Below are 18,777 nucleotides of genomic sequence, written 5' to 3' on the forward strand. Positions count from 1 at the left end.
GAAGTTTTGGCATAGCTATAACTGACAGTGGTAAAGATCGGATAAAATAATTATATATTCGTTGCTTTTAGCTGGCTTAAAATTGGCTTGGCTACACAGCAACCAAGAGTAAAGAAATACTGTCTTTTTTTAGGACAATCCAGTGACAACACCCAAGTATGACTTTGGTATAAAACAGCTACATAAATATCCTTTCATCTAGTAAGTCTTATTAAACCCATGGTGTTTGGAAGAAAAAATTAAGAGCAGAAGAAGATAAATATGGGTTGTAATATCAAGCTATTTGTATTATCATTTTAATGTTGGGAATCTTGTTTGGACATCTGACAGAACAATTATCACATAGTAACAGCAATGAATTCAAATAAAATGAACTCCAATGAAATGCTCAACAACACAATACTCTTCTGAGTCATTTCAGGACAGAAGTAAAAGAAATCCAAAATGGAAAAGAAAGAATGTACTCAAGTATCCATGAAGCTGTATGATAAGGTGAATAACAGGCACAAAAGTAAACCACATAATTGAGAAATATGCTGGAGAAATTTTTCAAATACTGTTCTTGCTTGTGTCTGCTAGCTCCATTATACAGTTTAAAATTTGGCCAAATTTTTAAAGTATTTGTTAAACAGTTCCTGCATCTGACATATGTTTCCAGGATACTACTGACATTGATATGAGAGATTATAAAACATTTAGAAATGAAAATGTTACTCTCCAGCAAAAAAAAAATAACACTATAACTTCCAAGCTTCTTCTGCATTCACAAGATGGAAAAACATTTGGAAAATAGTAGCTTTCAGTTTTAAAATGTTCAAATCATATACTTTAAAACAAACACAAAAGTGTAATTGTTCGAGGCAAGGAGGAGACGAATCTAGACAAAATAAGATCGTAAAATCTACTCTAGGAGTCATCACTTCTCCTTTGCCGTTGCAATTCTATTTACTCCATAGTAAGTACATTGTGTTACCCCTTCAGCTGGGAAGGACAATTTTCACTCTACCACGACGATGTCGGTACCACTGCAGTGTTCACCCAGCAAGAAACGCATGAATATGAAGTAGCGTCAACTCTATCAGAAGAAGTGTATGCAAGAATTGATTTGTAATGGATTAATTTAGGAACTCAGCAGAGAGGCTCCTACTATATCTGGCTGATCTAAACTTGAGCTCATGATAACACTGCACAAAGCTATGGTAGATAAAAGTGATAGGTAGAGCCAATAAAACAATTCCACTGACAACACAAACTCCTCCAAGAATTCTTCCAGGCACTGTGATAGGATACATATCTCCATAGCCAACTGTAGTCATAGAGATAATTACCCACCAGCAGGCAGCAGGGATGCTGGCGAAGTCCTTGTTGGATGTTTCCAGGTCCAATCCATGTTCAAGAAGCTGAGAAAGTGCACTAAAGATTGCCATGGCAACACAAATGAAGACAAGTAACATAACCATCTCTCGGTAACATCGTTTGAGAGTCAAACCAAGTGTCTGAAGACCAATGAAGTGACGGGCAAGCTTAATCACCCAAAAAATCCTCATCATTCTAAGCACCCTCAAGGTGACTCCAGCCCTCTGGAGTTGAGAGTTCTCGCCCGTAAATACCGTCATTAACACGGAGATGTAATACGGCGTGATTGCCAGTAAATCTATGATGTTCAGGGGTCTCTTGACAAACTCACACTTGTTTTTGGAGACGATGAACCTCACGATGCACTCTGCAGTGAACCAACCTATGCAGATGGCTTCAATTATCCTGTCAAGAGAACAAAAGAAGAACAGATCATCTTATTTTTAAGCATTTTAATAGCTCTTAGATTTCTTCAGATAGTACTATACTGACATACTAATTCAGTTATTTTTCCAGAAAACAAAGAACAGACAGCATAACCAACATCATCAGATCCACTGGGATGCAACAGAACAACAAATATTTCAACACATGAAAACTGAACTTGATAAAGTTCTTATTTATATACAGCATATAATAAATACCATTGGCAAAAAAAAAATTTGCTTGTCACTAGTACTTTTTAAAAAAAATCAATCTATCTCTTATTTGGTGGCTTGAAATTAACTTACACTCAACTTGCCACAATAGGAAATATTATTCTGTGAGGACAGTGGTTCTCTACTGTGATCTAAGTTATTACATGGGTCAGAAGGATTTGGTTCCTACAGACATTGGACATGCCCAAGTTTTCTATGATTTCCTGGTAAATAAGAGTGAACTCAAGATCATTTCCTAACATGTTATTCTGCCTTTTTTCTCCTACAGGCATGTGTGGGAGACACTGAACACGAGCCCGCCTTTTGGGCTTTGCAGGCATGCCAGTGCCCTCATCAGGAGAGCGCCAGGTCATGACCATCCTCACCACAAGCATCACATGGAAAAAAGGCTGCAGACTCCTGCACTGGAGCGAAATAATCATTAGAATTTCCCCAAAGATCCAGCAAGTTTGTTTGTTTCCATAGCTATTTTTATGCAACATTTAAAAACTATAAGGCCACATTTTACCTAGAGCAGTGTTCACCAACCTTTCCACATCACTGCACACATTGAAAATAATATTATTTGCATAGCATACTGGTATCAAGGGGTGGTATTCCTGAAGTAGATGCCACCAGCCTTGTCCCACACTCCCTAAGGCTGAGGAATTAAATCTCAGCACACCGGTTAGGAAGCCCTGATCCAGGGTGAGAGGTAACCCTGAGGTAATTTTTAACTAAGTTACATTTTTAAACTCAAATTAAAAGTTACAATTATTACACCACCATTCATTTTCCACCACATAATTCTGTCTTACCACTGACCTAGACCCAAACATCAGAAGCACAACAGAGAGAGAAGAAAACGGAGCAGGTGGAATGGTAAGGCCTATGGGGCAACATTTTGAAAAGTTACCCAAAACACAGAACACAAATTGCCCTGGATGTTACTCAGGAAAATGAATAAATAAAATTAACCATGTTCCCCTACTACAGAGGCTCCCAGAGACATAAGGATTAATTAATTTATTTTTTGAATAGGTAGTACATTCACATGATTCAAATTAAAAAGGTAAAAAAGGAGTATGGAAAGAAAATTCTCACTCTTACCCTATGCTCCAGCCACTCAGTTCCCCAGTACTCACTCCAGTCACCAGTCCCTCAGGGCACTGGTTACAAGGGCAATTGCCAGTGACCACCAAGAAAGTAGGAAGTTAAGTGTATTAATTTCTTGTGGCTGCTGTAAAAAATTACCACAAACTTGGTGGCTTAAGATGACAGAAAAAATTTATTCTTCATCAGTTCCAGAGTTCAGAAGTGTCAAATCATTCATTATCACTGGGCCAAAATCAAGCGTCAGGAGGGCCCCACTCCCTTCAGAAGCTCTAGGGGAGATCCCATTCCCTGCCTCTTCCAGCTTCTGCAGGCTGTTGGCATTCCCTGGCTTGTAGGAATGGCACTACAAGCCAAGGAATAGCAAACCACTCCTATCCCTGCCGCTGTGGACACTGTGTCAAATCTCCATCTTGTAAGGATACATGATGATCCTGGAGAATCCCCGCTTCTCAAGATCCTTAATTTAATCACATCTGCACCTTTTGATGCATAATATCCACTGGTTCCCAGGGATTAAGACTTGATATCTTATGGGGGAGAGAGGGATTATTTTTCAGCCTATACACAAACTAACCAGGAAGATAAAGCCCACAGTGAAAGCCATTCAACCTACTCCCTGGTGAGGGAGGTCAGCAGAGGAAGCCACAGCCACCCCTACTATTTCTCTACTGTATTATCTGCCGCTCTGCTCACAGACCACATTACTCTGCACTTGGCAGCAGCTTCCCTGTCCCCACCAAGCTGTAAGCAAAAGCTGCTGCCATGATGGCCTCTACGAACCTAGAGGTTTAGAAAGCTGGGAGGGTAATGAAACTTGGTAGATGTAGAGAAGAGGAAGCTGTATTTTTTCAGTATGCAATTTTCGTTTTTTTGTGGGGGAGGTATGTATTTTTATTTTTTTTTTTACGGAGGTACTGGGAATTGAACCCAGGACCTTGTACATGTTAAGCGTGCACCCTGCCACTGAGCTATATACCCTCCCCCTCAGTATGCAGTTTTAATAAACTTAATATCATGGGACCCTTCTCCCTGATTAAGTTAATCAAATATTCCATACGTTCTTCCATATTTCCAGCCCCTTCTAGTTAGGCAGGGTCATGTGACCAGTTCTGACTAATGAGCTATGAGCAAAGTGACTACAGTTCTGGACAGAGGCATTGAAGAGTGGGTGGGAATTCTCTTCCCTGCCAGGCAACCTGGAAGGCATGTATCATAAATGGCTCCAAGATGGTGGGGTCCCTCTCAGTCCAAGTTCCTGAGTATCTGTGCAAAGAAAGACAGACATTCTCCATCCCAATTCTGACTGGGCATGATATGTGAGCAACCAATAAATCTTTGTTGTGTTAAGCCACCAAGACTTCTAAATTGGTAATAAAGGTAATCGACTGGCAAAGTAAGTAGTAAGATGCACACTCAAATAGGACTGCAAGAGCACAAAGCAGTCATAGTAATAGTTGTCTTAGATAGGCTGTGGTTACCAGTTCCCCAGCTAAAATACCACGTCTCCTCTCTAACTGGACATGAGCAAGAGCTAGACCTGGTGCCGGGAGGCCTGCTATTTCTCTCATCTTCTAAGGGCTCTCCCAGCAATACAATCCTAAGATTCTATTAAATTAAGAAGATTAAAAATTTTAATTGTGCCAAAAACACCAGAACATTTTCAGCTAAGTACTTCCACCAGCAGCCAAATTGTTCAGATTAAAAAGGAGGAAATCCAGATGACGCAAAATAATCTCTCAGCAAGGAAATTTCAGAGAGGTAAACTTGTCTATAATGAGGCCCTCTGGGCTCTTCCTACCCACCCCCGAAGGCAGACACAGTTTATCCAGAATTCCACGCTAAAGGAATGAATCAGTGAGAAACCCCAGGCACTCCTCTTTCACCTAGGATTATGCCAAGGCAGTCTCCAACAACAAACACCACAAAGCCTGCCAAAATTCCCCATGTTTCCAAATGGCACTCTCGCCAATGCCACCTCCAGCAACTTCTGAAAAACTGAGTACCGTTTTACTGAGCAGTATTGAGTGGTATAGCAAATAGTTGGGTGCTCTGAAGGTTTCTTCTATAAAAAAACACATTGGAAAATAGAACAGAAGAAGGTATTGAAGCCCACAACCCTTTGAAGGCCATTCTGATTTCTTTTGAGGCCAAACATATAGAAGTTAATGAATCCACAGCTAAAAATTTATTTCCTACTTATTGAGGCCTTTCAGTTGGGCATGGTGCTAAGCACTTTGCAGACATCACCTCATTTAACCCTTTTCTAGAACTCTATGAAGTATGTATTTCCCCTAATAACTCCATTTTATAAATGACAAAACTAGAACTGAAAAGTTACACATCTCTTCCAAGATCACACAACTATGAAATTGCAGTGGTACAGGCAATGAAACCCGGATCTATTGGGCTTTGCAGCACTAAGGAACATCTGAAAAGGCTGATGATTTTTACGACAGTGTTCATTGTTAATATTAAATGGTATATGTCAATCTCTCAGTCTCCACAGTTTATGTGTTAGAGCAGCACTTTTCATACTGCTGGTTCTTAACCCATTAATGGATGAAAATTGACCTGTCTTTGTAAACTAAATAGAAGTATTAAAGTGCATCAGAGTATAGCTTCATGAAACTTTTGTTTCAGTTCCGTATAAATGTATACTAAGTTATGGTGTAAAATGAGGCACTGCCGGACTTCAAAAATTGCTGGCAATCATCACTCATTCTAATTCCTCTGATTCTTCATGATAGAAGGCATTTCTGGGAATGACTCAGAAGTTTACAAACAGGCTGCAAAGGAGAATAAATGCTCTAGTGCTAACTAGTTCTACCCCCATGCCCCCCAATCTGAAAAAAAAAAAGACTAGGACAGGACATAAGAGGTCATTAACTACGTTGTGTAAGGTAAAGGTCAGTTTCCCTCTCAGTCCTATCTTCCCAAATTTTTCCCTCCATATTTTATCATGAAAAATTTCAAACATGGAACAAATTCATTAATACTTTAAATATACTTGCCTATCACCAAATCACCCCTCTATCCGTCTATTAATATATCTCTTTTTTCCTGTATGCATTTTCAAGTAAATCCAGACATCAGTGCACTTCCCTCTGAAGACTTCAGAGTGCACATAATTAACCAGAGTTCAATATTTGTTTCATTTTTTTCTTTTGATGTGAACTCTACATGCAATATAATGTGCAAATCTTCTAAGTGCACATTCGCTGAGTATTGACAAATGCATAACCTCTATCACCAAAGTTCCTACTGAGATATAGAGCATTCACATCACCTGAGAGTTCCCTACCTTATTCATATTTGTATCTCCTGCCCTCATTTCCCAAACCATCAGACACACAGCAAGTGCTCAAGAGCTGTTTGTCCAGTACAATGTAAGTGACTTTGACAGAACCCGAAGGACTGAGATGGCTCTTCTGGGAACTTTAAGGGATAACTGAAGCCTGCCATCAAAAGTGGAGCTGAATTCAGTTGGACTTTTATCTTACACCAAATGCAAAAATTAACTCAACATGGATTAAAAACCTAAATGTAAGACCATTTAAACAAAAAGATACATATTTTTAAAACCTCCTAGAAGAAAATACATAGGAAATGCTTCATGATATTGGACTTGGCCTTGATTTTTTGGATATAACACCAAAAGCACAGACAACAAAAGCAAAAATAGACAAATGAAACTGTTAAATTTAAAAGCTTTTGTGCATCAAAGGACACAATCAACAGAGTGAAAAGGTAACTTACAGAATGGAGAATATTTGCAAATCATATATCTAATAAGGTGTTAATATCCAGAATACATACCAAACTCCTAAGTTTGACAATAAAGAATCAAATAACCCAATATAAAAATGAGCAAAGGACTTGCAGAAACATTTCTCAAAGATGATTTACAAATGGTCAACAAGCATACGAAAAGATGCTCAACATCATTAATCACCTGAGAAATGCAAATCAAAATCATCACAAAGGTATCACCTCACACACATTAGGATGCCTACTATTAAAAACAGAAAATAAGTCTTGAAGAGGATGCAATGAAATTGAAATCTCTGTCCACTGTTGGTAGGATTGTAAAATGGTTCAGCCACTATGGAAAATAATACAGAGGTTCCTCAAAAAATTAAAAATGGAACTCCCATATGATCCAGCAATCCTACTTCTGGGTGTATATCCAAAGGAATTGAAAGCAGGGTCTCAAAGAAATATATACACAACTGTGTTCATTCATAGCAACATTACAATAGTCAACAGGTGGAAGCAACCCAAATGTCTACTGATGGGTGAAATCAACAGAATATGTTATAGCTTACAATGGAATATGATTTGACTTTACAAAGGAAGGAAATCCCATCACATGCTAAAAATGGATGAACCTTCAGGACATTGTGCTAAGTAAAATAGAGCCAGGCACACACATACACAAAGACAAATATTGATTTAGCCTATATGAGGTATCTAAAGTAGTCAAATTCAGAGAAACATAAAGCAGAGTGGTGGTTACCAGGGCTGAGGGAAGAGGAAAAAGAAGAATTGTTGTTTAATGGGTATTTCCCTAAATAATCTCCATTTTACAGATGACAAAACTGAGACTGAAAAGTTAAATATCTTTTCTAAGATCACACAGCTAAGAAATTGCAGTGGCACAGGTAATGAAATCCCAGATTTACTGGGCTTTGAAGCACTAAGAATATCTGAAAATGCTGATGATTTTTATGACAATGTTCATTGCTAATGTTAAATGACATATGTCAATCTCTTAGTCTCCATGGTTTATGTGTTAGAGTAGCATTTTTCATATTGCTGGTTCTTAACCCAGCTTCAAATTTGCAAGATGAAAAAGTTCTGGAGATGTGTTTCATAACAATGTGAATATACTTAACACGATTGAATAGTACATTTAAAAATGGTTTGGATGGTAAATTTTATGTTATGCATTTTTAGCACAATAAAAAAAAAGAAAAGAAAAGAAGGCAATAGGATTTGAATTCATGCTCCCAAAGAGACTGGAGTCTTAATCCAGACCCTTAGACAACACGGCCATGCTACCCACTGGATCAAGGGGAAAAAAGGATGCTGATCCTGCCATTAAAGTATTGACTTACATTCTGTCTTAGTGCAAAAGGATTTAAGGTGATTGCTCTTGTCATTTGCACCAGCTAGAACCTGATTAAAATTCAATATTACAAAGACAATTAAGAAAATTAAAATATAAAAAAGCCAAAGACAATATTTTTACTGAATAGCTGATTTGAAAAAGCTAAATGAATGACACAAACATAAAACAGCACAGAAACTATCTGAAATAGCTATTATGTATGTAATACATATACATATGTAATTATAATAAAATCATATTTAAAAATAAGTATAATATCACAATGCTTAAGAATATAACATAAGAAAATGCTTTATGAGTTCAAACCCCAATAACGGTTTCTTTTTAAATTGGAATAGGATTTTAAGTTCAACTTTAAGGAGAGGGTATAGCTCAGTGGTAGATTATGTGGCCTAGCATGCACGAGGTCCTAGGTTCAATCTCCAGTATCACCATTAAAATAAAACAAATAAACCTAATTACCCCCAAAAAATAAATAAATAAAAATGAGATCATTTTAAAAAAGGATTCAACTTCATAGTTTTAGCGGGGAAAAATGAAATACAAGTTCCTTAAAGACACATATATGTTGACATATAAGCATAAAAGATAACAGAGATTGTTTTTCACCGCCCCCCCAAAAAAATGTCCTTCATTTGTACATGAAAGTGTACAGCACAGGGGAGAAGACAGGAGGATCTTGAAGCAGGCAACCCTCGTCCACTAGTAACTTGCTGTGGAACCATAGATAAGGCATTTAATCTCTTTTCCTATATTTTCCTCAATGGTTAAGGGATGAGAATAGTAACAGAATCCATCTCTCAGGTTGTGGTAAGAATTAAGTGAAATAATATGTAATACTAGTAAGTGCCCAATAAATTGTATCTATAATTATCATTATAACCAACCATCTCTGGGCTCACAGTCTTCCCCCTTCATACGCAAAAGGAGATCCCGTCAATGCTTTCCTGAGCGCCAAGAGAAGGCAAGAATGAACACTCCATCCTTTCATTCCCTTTTCTCCCAGGAATGCTGCCTATATTCTCATACACTGCTGGTTGTAGCAGAAGCTGGTAAAACCACTTAAAAGAGCAATCGGCAGGGTCTGACAAGGTTCATACAGCACAGGAGACCCAGTCATCCACTCTAGGAATTTATCCTGCAGACACACCCTCATATTTACACAAGAGTATGTACAACGAGAGCCAGTTTGTAACACCCAAGGATAAAAAATACATGAACGTCTATCCACAGGAGATGGATTCTATAAATGTATTCCCCAAAGTTATCAGGTTGAATCATATAAAACTGACATGGGAAATTTTATGACTCCACCTTACACCATGTAGCCACGAAAAGGAATGAGGCGCATTACTGCTCTTTGACATGAACCAGTCTTCAAGGTGTACAGGTGCAGATGCAGAACAGTACACACATTATGCTCTAATTGTGTGCGTGTTTGTGCGCGCACATGTGTGTTGGAAGGATACTCAGGAAACTGTTAATATCTGTTGCTGCCTCTAGGGAAGGAGCCATCTGATGCAGGATGGAAACTCACTTTTTACTTTATTGCTTTTTGTACAGTTAAATGACTTACCACATGCACATATTTACTTTTCCAATTAAAAAATGTTTTTAAGAAAAAGTAAAAAAGCATGCCCAACTAGAAGAGCAATCATCATAATGGACTTATCAGTGGCCTGAATCAACCAGCAGCACACCTCTGGCAGAGGCACCCTTCCTACCCCAAGCTTTTAGACTTAAACGTATGAGGCATTTCCAATCACATTTCCAACAGGCATGTGCAATGTGATGATATCTATAGTATCATGAAAATTTCCAACAAACTGCACATGAATGTCCACCACATTACATACAGTCTCTTTCATGCCCTTATAAGAGTTTTCTCCATGAGTTCAATGGGGAAAAAAGGACTTTTTTATTAAAAACTTGATTTTTTTCTTACTATATTTTAATTACCTTACAGAAAAACAAATCCATAACATTCATATCTTTTTATCTTCTACTGTAGATCAGTAATGAGAATAAACAAAAACACACATTAGGAGTGGAGGGCACACCCAGTGGCAGAGCGCATGCTTGGTATTCACAAGGTCCTGGGTTCAATCCCCAGTATCTCCGTTAAGAGGAAAAAACACACACACACATTAAAACACTTACTAAGTACCAAGTATCTTTCCATAAATTTATGCATATTAATTCACTTAATTCTCACAACTGAATGCAACCGTTTTTGTTATCTTTCCCACCTATAAATGAGGAAACTGAAGCAAAGATAAGTCACTTGCTCATGCCACACAGCTAATAAATGGCAGATTAATACAGTACTCATTGATTATGTAATACATTGAATCCTGGCTGTGATTATGTACTTTCTTATAGCTGCAAAATGTACATTTATGTGTTTTCTTGCAGCTGAAATTACTGTTAGTTTATGTTCCTCACTTGATAGTACTTGGTCTACTTATGCCTGTTTGGATGGCACTGCTTTAGCAGATGTGGCAGGATACGGACACTGATGAACAGAAAGGTCACTCCTCCACCACTGCGGATTGGTTGCTGAGGACTGGCCTCCCCTTAGGAGTTTTTAAGGAGCTGCTATTATTCCACTGGATCTCTTCTACCTGTAACCACATCCACTGGGCTGCCCTTGCTCTTTTCACTGCCCGCTTAGCAACTGGGGGTTCTACCTCCTAACTGCACAGCACAGTTTCTCCTCTGTTGTCCCTGTCCTTTGTTTTGGCAACAACACCAGTTCCACATTCTCTCTCTACAGATAAACAGGGAAGGAAGACCCACTACAAAGGAACAACCAAGTTCTTAACTGTACATCCAAGGACCCCAACACCTGCTCTGCTAAGACAGGAGGCAAGCCATTGTAAATAATCTCCATCAAAGACCAAGAGTGTGTTTCTGTGAAAAAAAATCACAGGAAATTACTACATATAACCCTTACCCCTGTGAGACTGGTGCTTTAAATACACCATGTCATGTTCATAGGTATAAATGTACTCAGAAAAGGAGCCAGGTTATCAAATTGTTGATAGTGGTTTTCCCAGAAGAAAGAGGGAGATTGTCAAGAGGGATGACTGTAAAATTAGGAATCCATTTTTTTGCTATAAACATCTATGAATAGTTGAATTTTTCACAACTGGAATGTATTCAAGCATTAACTATGTGATTCTTTAAGTAGCATTTATGGATATATTATTATTACACTTCAGGGCCCACAAGTTGGTCATCATTACTGTATTATCCCTATTTGATAGATAAGAAAACAAGTTCCGAGCTGAGTCAGTGGCCTAACTGAGGTGAGGGTCTGCAGCATGGACGTTTCCCGCTGGGGAAGGGACCGAAAACAGGAGGTCTGGTATGCAACTACTAACACATTCAAAAACAAAAACAAAGGCCAGAAACCAAGCAGTGATCATAGAAAAAGAAGAGGGGCCAGGTCAGAAAGGCACAGATGCAGAAAAGCGTCACAGTGCACAGAAACCAAGGGAGCCTCGTTGAGCTGCAAAGTGAGATGTGCAGTGGGAAGAGGGGGTGATTGTCGGCCCCATGGCTGTAAACCTTATGGCAACACTGAAGCTTTATGGCAAAGCTGATGGACTTTCAAAGTCAAGTTACAGCATTAAAGGCAAAAGGAACCTATTAAAGATCTGGCAACAGGTGGATTCATTCACTGAATAAGCATTTTTTTAAGAGGTTACTATGTGCTGGGCATGTTGCCAGGCCCGTGAGCTGGGAAGAGGCCAAGTGTACTGTGGGAATACGCATTGGGCAGGAGTTTACGGGATGACTGGAGAGTGCGAACAGTCAAGAGGCTATGACACAGGCAAGAGAAATGAAAGGCCCAAAGTGGCGGGAGATGATGCAAATAAAATGAAATGAAATGACAGGTGTTCTAGGTGGACATACACATATGAGTGGAGAGACCCAAAATCTGTGGTCTGGTTCTCACTTCCCAAAGATGAAAGCAACAGAAACTAAGAAACCCATCAGCACCTGCACACTCAGGCCACCTGCATTCTCCACACCAGGTGGGCCTCGTTCATCCTGCAGGTACAGTAATCTCTTCTCCCCCAAACAGACACAAATCCATCTAAATAATGCCACAAGAAAATCAATCTCATTGTAAGATTTAATCTGTTCTCATTCCACATAGCTACCAGATGGAGTCTACTCCTTTTTCATTTAATTGGCAATTCATTAGTAAAAGAATTAAGAAAACAGAAAAGGTATCAAGAGGCCATACTCCTCTTCAGACATGAACATCTTATAAAAACATATACCAATTCTTTTCTTTAATAGCATTTTATCTTTTTTTAATTGAAACACAGTTGACATAACAACATTATGTTAGTTTCAGGTGTACTACATTGGGATTTGACATTTGCATACATTATGAAATGATCACCATGATAAATCTAGAAACCATCTGTCCCCACACAAAGTTATTACAATATTATTGACCATATTCCTTATGCTATATTACATTTCTGTGGCTTATTTATTTTCTAACTGGATGTTTGTACCTCTTAATCTCTTTCATTTATTTTGCTCTCCCCCATCCTCTGGCAACCACACGTTTGTTCTCTGTATCAATGACTGTTTTCATTTTGGTTTGTTTGTTCTGTTTAGATCCTACATATAAGCTGAGGTCATACAGTATTTGTCTTCTTCTGTCTGAATTATTTCGTTTAGCATACTATCCTCTAGATCCATCCATGTTGCTGCAAATGGCAATATTTTTTATGGTAATATTCCATTGTATATGTGTGTGTGTGTGTGTATACATGTATATACATATGTGTGTGTGTGTGTGTATATATATATATATATTCCACATCTTCTTTATCCATCCATCAATGAATACTTAGGTTGCTTCCATATCTTGGCTATTATAAATATTGCCACAAGGAACATTGGTGTGCATATAGCATTTCTGGATGATAAAATAGTTTGACTATAGAGTCACTTAAAAAAATCAATTTGAAAAGAATGATGTTTTTTAAAGTGAGGTCGTTCTTGCTAATATCATCATTGACTTTTATCTAATGACAGGTAAATAATTTGTCCAGAGCACTACTTCAGTTATTTTTTCAGGTATTCACAAACAAACATCAGGACATAAATGATACTTCTTCACATACAAAGTTTCCAACATACACTTAAAAACAGAAAATTTCATTAATTATAGGGATAATTTTAAATATCCAGATGCAAGGTCCTATTCAAATAACATGCAAAGTGTTTTATTCTACAGTCATGTAATGTAAAACACTCACAGCACTAAAAGCAGCATCACTCAATGCCCAGGAATGAGTTACTGGCTCTAACTATCATCAGATAACAGCTAAATCCATGATCATATCTGTACAATGCTCCAGCATTATTCCACTTCCTGCCTTGTACCATCTGCTCCAAGCAACGGAGAGTCTTCATGCCTTTTGCCTTTGCACATCTATCTCCCCTTCTTGGCTAACAGCAACCAGGCCTTCAAGTCTGAGCTCAAGAATCACCACCCTTGGAAAGCCACACCTCAGGTTCCTAGCTTGGCTGGGTTTCTCCTGTGTCCTCCATAATACTCAATGTTTATCTCCACCACAGCACATATCACACTGTGTCCTGGCTGTACCTTTACCTGTGTCTCCTCAGGTAGGGGGCAAAGTGGGAAGTATCTTTACAAACAAAATCACTATGTTGCTTAGTAATGGCACTGAATAGGTATTCAGCAAATAACGTTGTTTGAATAAATTAATGGTGTAACAAACTTTATTATTAGTGAGTTCAGCTGTTTTATCAGGTCTTGTGAAATATTTAGGACAAAATGATGTATTGGTTGTTATTATTTTAAAAATAAAGATAATGCATTACTATCTTTACTTCATATCACACACAAAAATTGGGATATAGTCCCAAACATAAAAGCTGAAACCGTAAAGATTTTAGAAGAAACACAGGAATTATCTTTGTGACTTGACAGTGGGCAAACTTTCGTGTGCAGGACATAAAAAAAGCAATCAACCCCATGAAAGAAAATATTGATAAATTAGACTTCATCAAAATTTAAAAGTTCAGTACATTAAAAATTAATAGGCAAGCCAGAGACCAGAGGAAAATTGTCATAAAACATTTATCTGACAAAGGTTTCCAGGATGTATAAAGAACTCTGAAAAGCTCAATAATAAAGATAAAAAGTCCAATTAAAAAAAAATAGGTAAGTATTTGGACACTTTACATAATAAAAATAAAATGAAAAAGATGATCAACATTCTCATCACCAAGGAAATGAAAATTAAAACCACAATGAGGTACTACTATACACCCAACAGAATAACAGAATAACACGACTGGTAACACCAAATATTGGTGAGGATATGGAGCAACTGAAACCCTTCTACATTGTGGGCAGAGGTTCAGAATGGTATGATCTCTCTGGGAGAAGGTAGGGCAGTGTCCCCAGTGCCCCAGATGAACTTTTGATGTGAGAACATATGACACAGACAGTGATTTAACAGTCTCCTGAAGTGTGTTTTCATTAAAGCAAATTTTGTCATGATTTAGAAACAGAACCACTGAAGGAGAGAGGGGAAAAGAAAGAAGAATCAAGAAAGTAAAGATCAAAATAATAATAATAATAATAAAAAGAACAGAAAGATACAAAAAAAAAAAAAGAGAGAGAGAGAAAAACATAAAACCAAAAGCTGGTTCCATGAAAAGATTAATAAAATCTTGCCCCTGGCAATATTCAGCAAGAAAAAGAAGGTGGGAACAAAAAGCAACGTGGAGGACAGTGATCCCGGGAGTAGGTCAGACACTCAGAGAGACCAGACACACGGCGGACAACGCCCTCCAGATCAGCGGGGTAAATAGTGGACTGTTCTGTAGTGCTGAGGAAGCTGTTATCCATATGGAAAAAAAAACTAGACCCTTCATATTATAAATAATTTTAGGTAGATTAAAGACCAGATTTGGAAAGTAAAAATATATAAATATATTTCTGTATTTTAATATAAAAGAATCCTTAAGATCTTAGAGATAGCAGATGCTTTCTTAAACAGTAATAATAATAAAACAACACATAAACCACATTGGAATATATTGATAAATTTGTCTATGTTAAAATCTACAAATTCTGTACATCAAAAGAACACTATGAACAAAGTAAAAAGACAAGCCTCAGTCAGGAAGAAGATATTTACAACACAAATAATTGAGATATTAGTACCCAAGATATGTAATTAATCACTGAGAGAATAAAATAACCAAAAGATATAAACACAGTTCACAAAAATGAAATACATGTAATAAAAATTACATAAAAAGATGCTCAACTTCACTCTTAACCAGAAAATGCAAATTAATCACAATGAGACAGACAGTCTTCTAGAACAGCCAATCTTAAAGAGACTGACAATACCTAGTTTTAGTGAGGACATGAAGCAACTGTAACTCATACACTGCTGGTGGGAATACAAAAGGGCACAACAACTTTGGAAAACATTTTGTCAAACTCTTAAAAATTAAACATACATCTATCCTATGATCCAGCAATTCCATTCCTAGGTATTCGTCCAAGAGGAAAATAAAAGGTTCACACAAACACTTACGCATAAATGTTCATAACAGATGTATTCATTACTAAAAACAAAGAGCGGTGCAAATGCCCATCTACGGGTGAACTGACAACAAAGTGTGGTATACTCATATAAATACTATAAAAAGAAATGAGCTTTCCTCGAAAAGTCAAATACAGAACTACCATATGACCATCCTTAAGTATCTACCCAAAAGAAATGAAAACATATGTTCACACAAAAACTTGTATACACGAATGTTCTTAACAGCATTATTCATAAAAATCAAAAAGTAGAAATAATCCAAATGTCCATCTGACGAATAGATAAACAAAATGAGGCATAACCCCACAACAGATTATTCAACTTGTAAAGAGGGATGAGATACTGATGATACATGCTACAACACGGATGAAGCTTGAAAATATTACACTATGTGAAAGCAGCGAGACACAAAAGGCCCCATACTGTATAAATGCATTTGTCCAGAACAGGCAAACCCATAGAAACAGAAAGTACATTAGTGGCCATCAGGGGATAGGAGGAGGGGGTACTGCTAACAGGTAGGAGCTTTCTTTTTGGGTGATGAAATGTTCTGCAATGGTGGTGATACAGTGAATTGCACAATAAAAGTGAATATGGTAAAAGCCAATGAATTGTACAGTTTAAAAAGGTAAATTTTATTATGTGAATTATATCTAAAATTCATTAAAAGTAAGGAACTACTGACACAAATAACATAGGGATGAATTTTTGTAAGCATTATGCTGATGAAAAGAAGCCAGACATAACAGTACATCCTGTACAACTCTGGTCGTGTTATATTCTAGAACAGGCAAAACTACAGTGTCAGAAATCAGCCACTGCCTATGGCAATAGACAGAGGGAAAATATTTAGGGTGAAAGAAATGTTCTGTATCCTGACTGAGATGGTAATCACACAGATACATACACTTGTCAAGTGTCAATCAAGCTATACTTTAAAATGGGTGCATTTCACTTTATGTAAATTGTACCTCAATAAAATTGATTTTAAAAGAATGTAACATGAGATATTATTTCCCAACAACCAGATTAGCCAAAGTTTTAGTCTGACAACATGCAGAAATAGCATGGAGTGAGCAACAGGACTCTTACTCGCTACTGATGAGAGAATACACCAGTACAACTACTCTGGAGGACTATTAGCAGCATTCAGGAGAGATGTGCCTACCTTTCTATGTAGCAGCTCCAGTCCTAGGTAGATACATTAAAGACATTCTTCTATATGTGCACTGAGACATGAACAAATGTACATGAACATTGTAGCACCACAATAATAGCAATACTTCCACCAACAGAAGAGCAAGTAAATCAACACTTAGCACATTACTGTTAAGATGAAAGGGCTACAGCCATAGATATCAACATGCACAAATCTCAAGAAACACAAAGTTAAGTTAAAAAGGCAAGCTGCAGATTTCAGTGATGATACCATTTATAAAAACGGTTTTAAATATGCAAAACATCAAAAATCCACAAATGACAAATGCTGGAGAGGCTGTGGAGAAAAGGGAATCCTCCTACACTGCTGGTGGGAATGCAGTTTGGTGCAGCCACTGTGGAAAACAGTATGGAGATTCCTCAAAAGACTAGGAACAGACTTACCATATGACCCAGCAATCTCACTCCTGGGCATATATCCAGAAGGAACCCTACTTCAGAATGACACCGGCACCCCAATGTTCATAGCAGCACTGTTTACAATAGCCAAGACATGGAAACAGCCTAAATGTCCATCAACAGATGACTGGATAAAGAAGATGTGGTATATTTATACAATGGAATACTATTCAGCCATAAAAATTGACAACATAACACCATTTGCAGCAACATGGATGTTCCTGGAGAGTGTCATTCTAAGTGAAGTAAGCCAGAAAGAGAAAGAAAAATACCATATGAGATCACTCATATGTGGAATCTAAAAAAAAAAAAAAAAAAAAAAAAAAACCATAAATACAAAACAGAAACAGACTCAGAGACATAGAATACAAACTTCTGGTTGCCAAGGGGGCAGGGGGTGGGAAGGGACAGACTGGGATTTAAAATTGTAGAATAGATAAACAAGATTATACTGTATAGCACAGGGAAATATATATAAGATCTTACGGTAGCTCACAGAGAAAAAAATGTGACAATGAATATATATATGTTCATGCATAACTGAAAAATTGTGCTCTATACTGTAATTTGACACAACATTGTAAAATGATTATAAATCAATAAAAAATGTTTTAAAATATGCAAAACAATCCTATATTTTATGTGGAGTACAAATATGTATATATAAGCGTATATTAATAGTATTTTTAAATGCACAGAAATAATAACTTCAAAGTCAGGAAAGTCACTATTTCTATGGAAAAGGAAGGGGTTTCAAATGGAAAAGAGGCTCCCAGTGGACTTCAACTGTATATTTCATGTTTTATTTCTTAAGTTGGGTGGTAGGTACACAGGTGTTTGATGTACCATAATCTATACCTTTTTACATGCCTGAAAGATTTTATGATGGTATTATGCATAATTTCCTCTTCTGCCTTTGTAAAACATGTGTCTTTTATTTCACAGATTTATTTGTTCTTCTTTTTAAGTTTTTGGTAATTGTATTCAAAGAAAACACATTTTGATTGGCATAAAGAATTTCAGATTTTTTTTAAATGCTTAAATTTTGCATTATTTTCAATAGTTTCCCAGATTTAAAAAAATTCCTTAGAGCATTTGCTGTAAAAACATTAAAGCACCAACACTCAACATTTAAATAAATTATACAGATTAATTGAGAAATAGGGACAATTTGTTTTAAAAGGCCATTGCAGGGGGAAGGGTATAGCTCAAGTGGCAGAACGCATGCTCAGCACACAAGAGGTCCTGCGTTCAATCCCCAATACCACCTCCGGGCAGAAATCAATGAATA

At 37.2% G+C, this 18,777-nt stretch overlaps 1 protein-coding gene across 2 annotated transcripts in view; it reads right to left on the reverse strand.

The window, feature by feature from the left end:
• Positions 1-266: 266 nt before the first annotated feature.
• KCNG3 (potassium voltage-gated channel modifier subfamily G member 3) overlaps positions 267-18,777 on the reverse strand; it is a 36,586-nt gene continuing 18,075 nt past the window's right edge. For both annotated transcript variants that reach the window (XM_032497405.1, XM_006179179.2), the window contains exon 2: positions 267-1,761. In XM_032497405.1, coding sequence (XP_032353296.1) covers positions 1,116-1,761 — 646 coding nt within the window. In that variant the 3' untranslated portion in view covers positions 267-1,115. The remainder of the gene's footprint in view (positions 1,762-18,777) is intronic.

Source organism: Camelus ferus, chromosome 15 (assembly GCF_009834535.1).
Source record: "Camelus ferus isolate YT-003-E chromosome 15, BCGSAC_Cfer_1.0, whole genome shotgun sequence".
Taxonomy (NCBI): Eukaryota; Metazoa; Chordata; class Mammalia; order Artiodactyla; family Camelidae; genus Camelus; species Camelus ferus.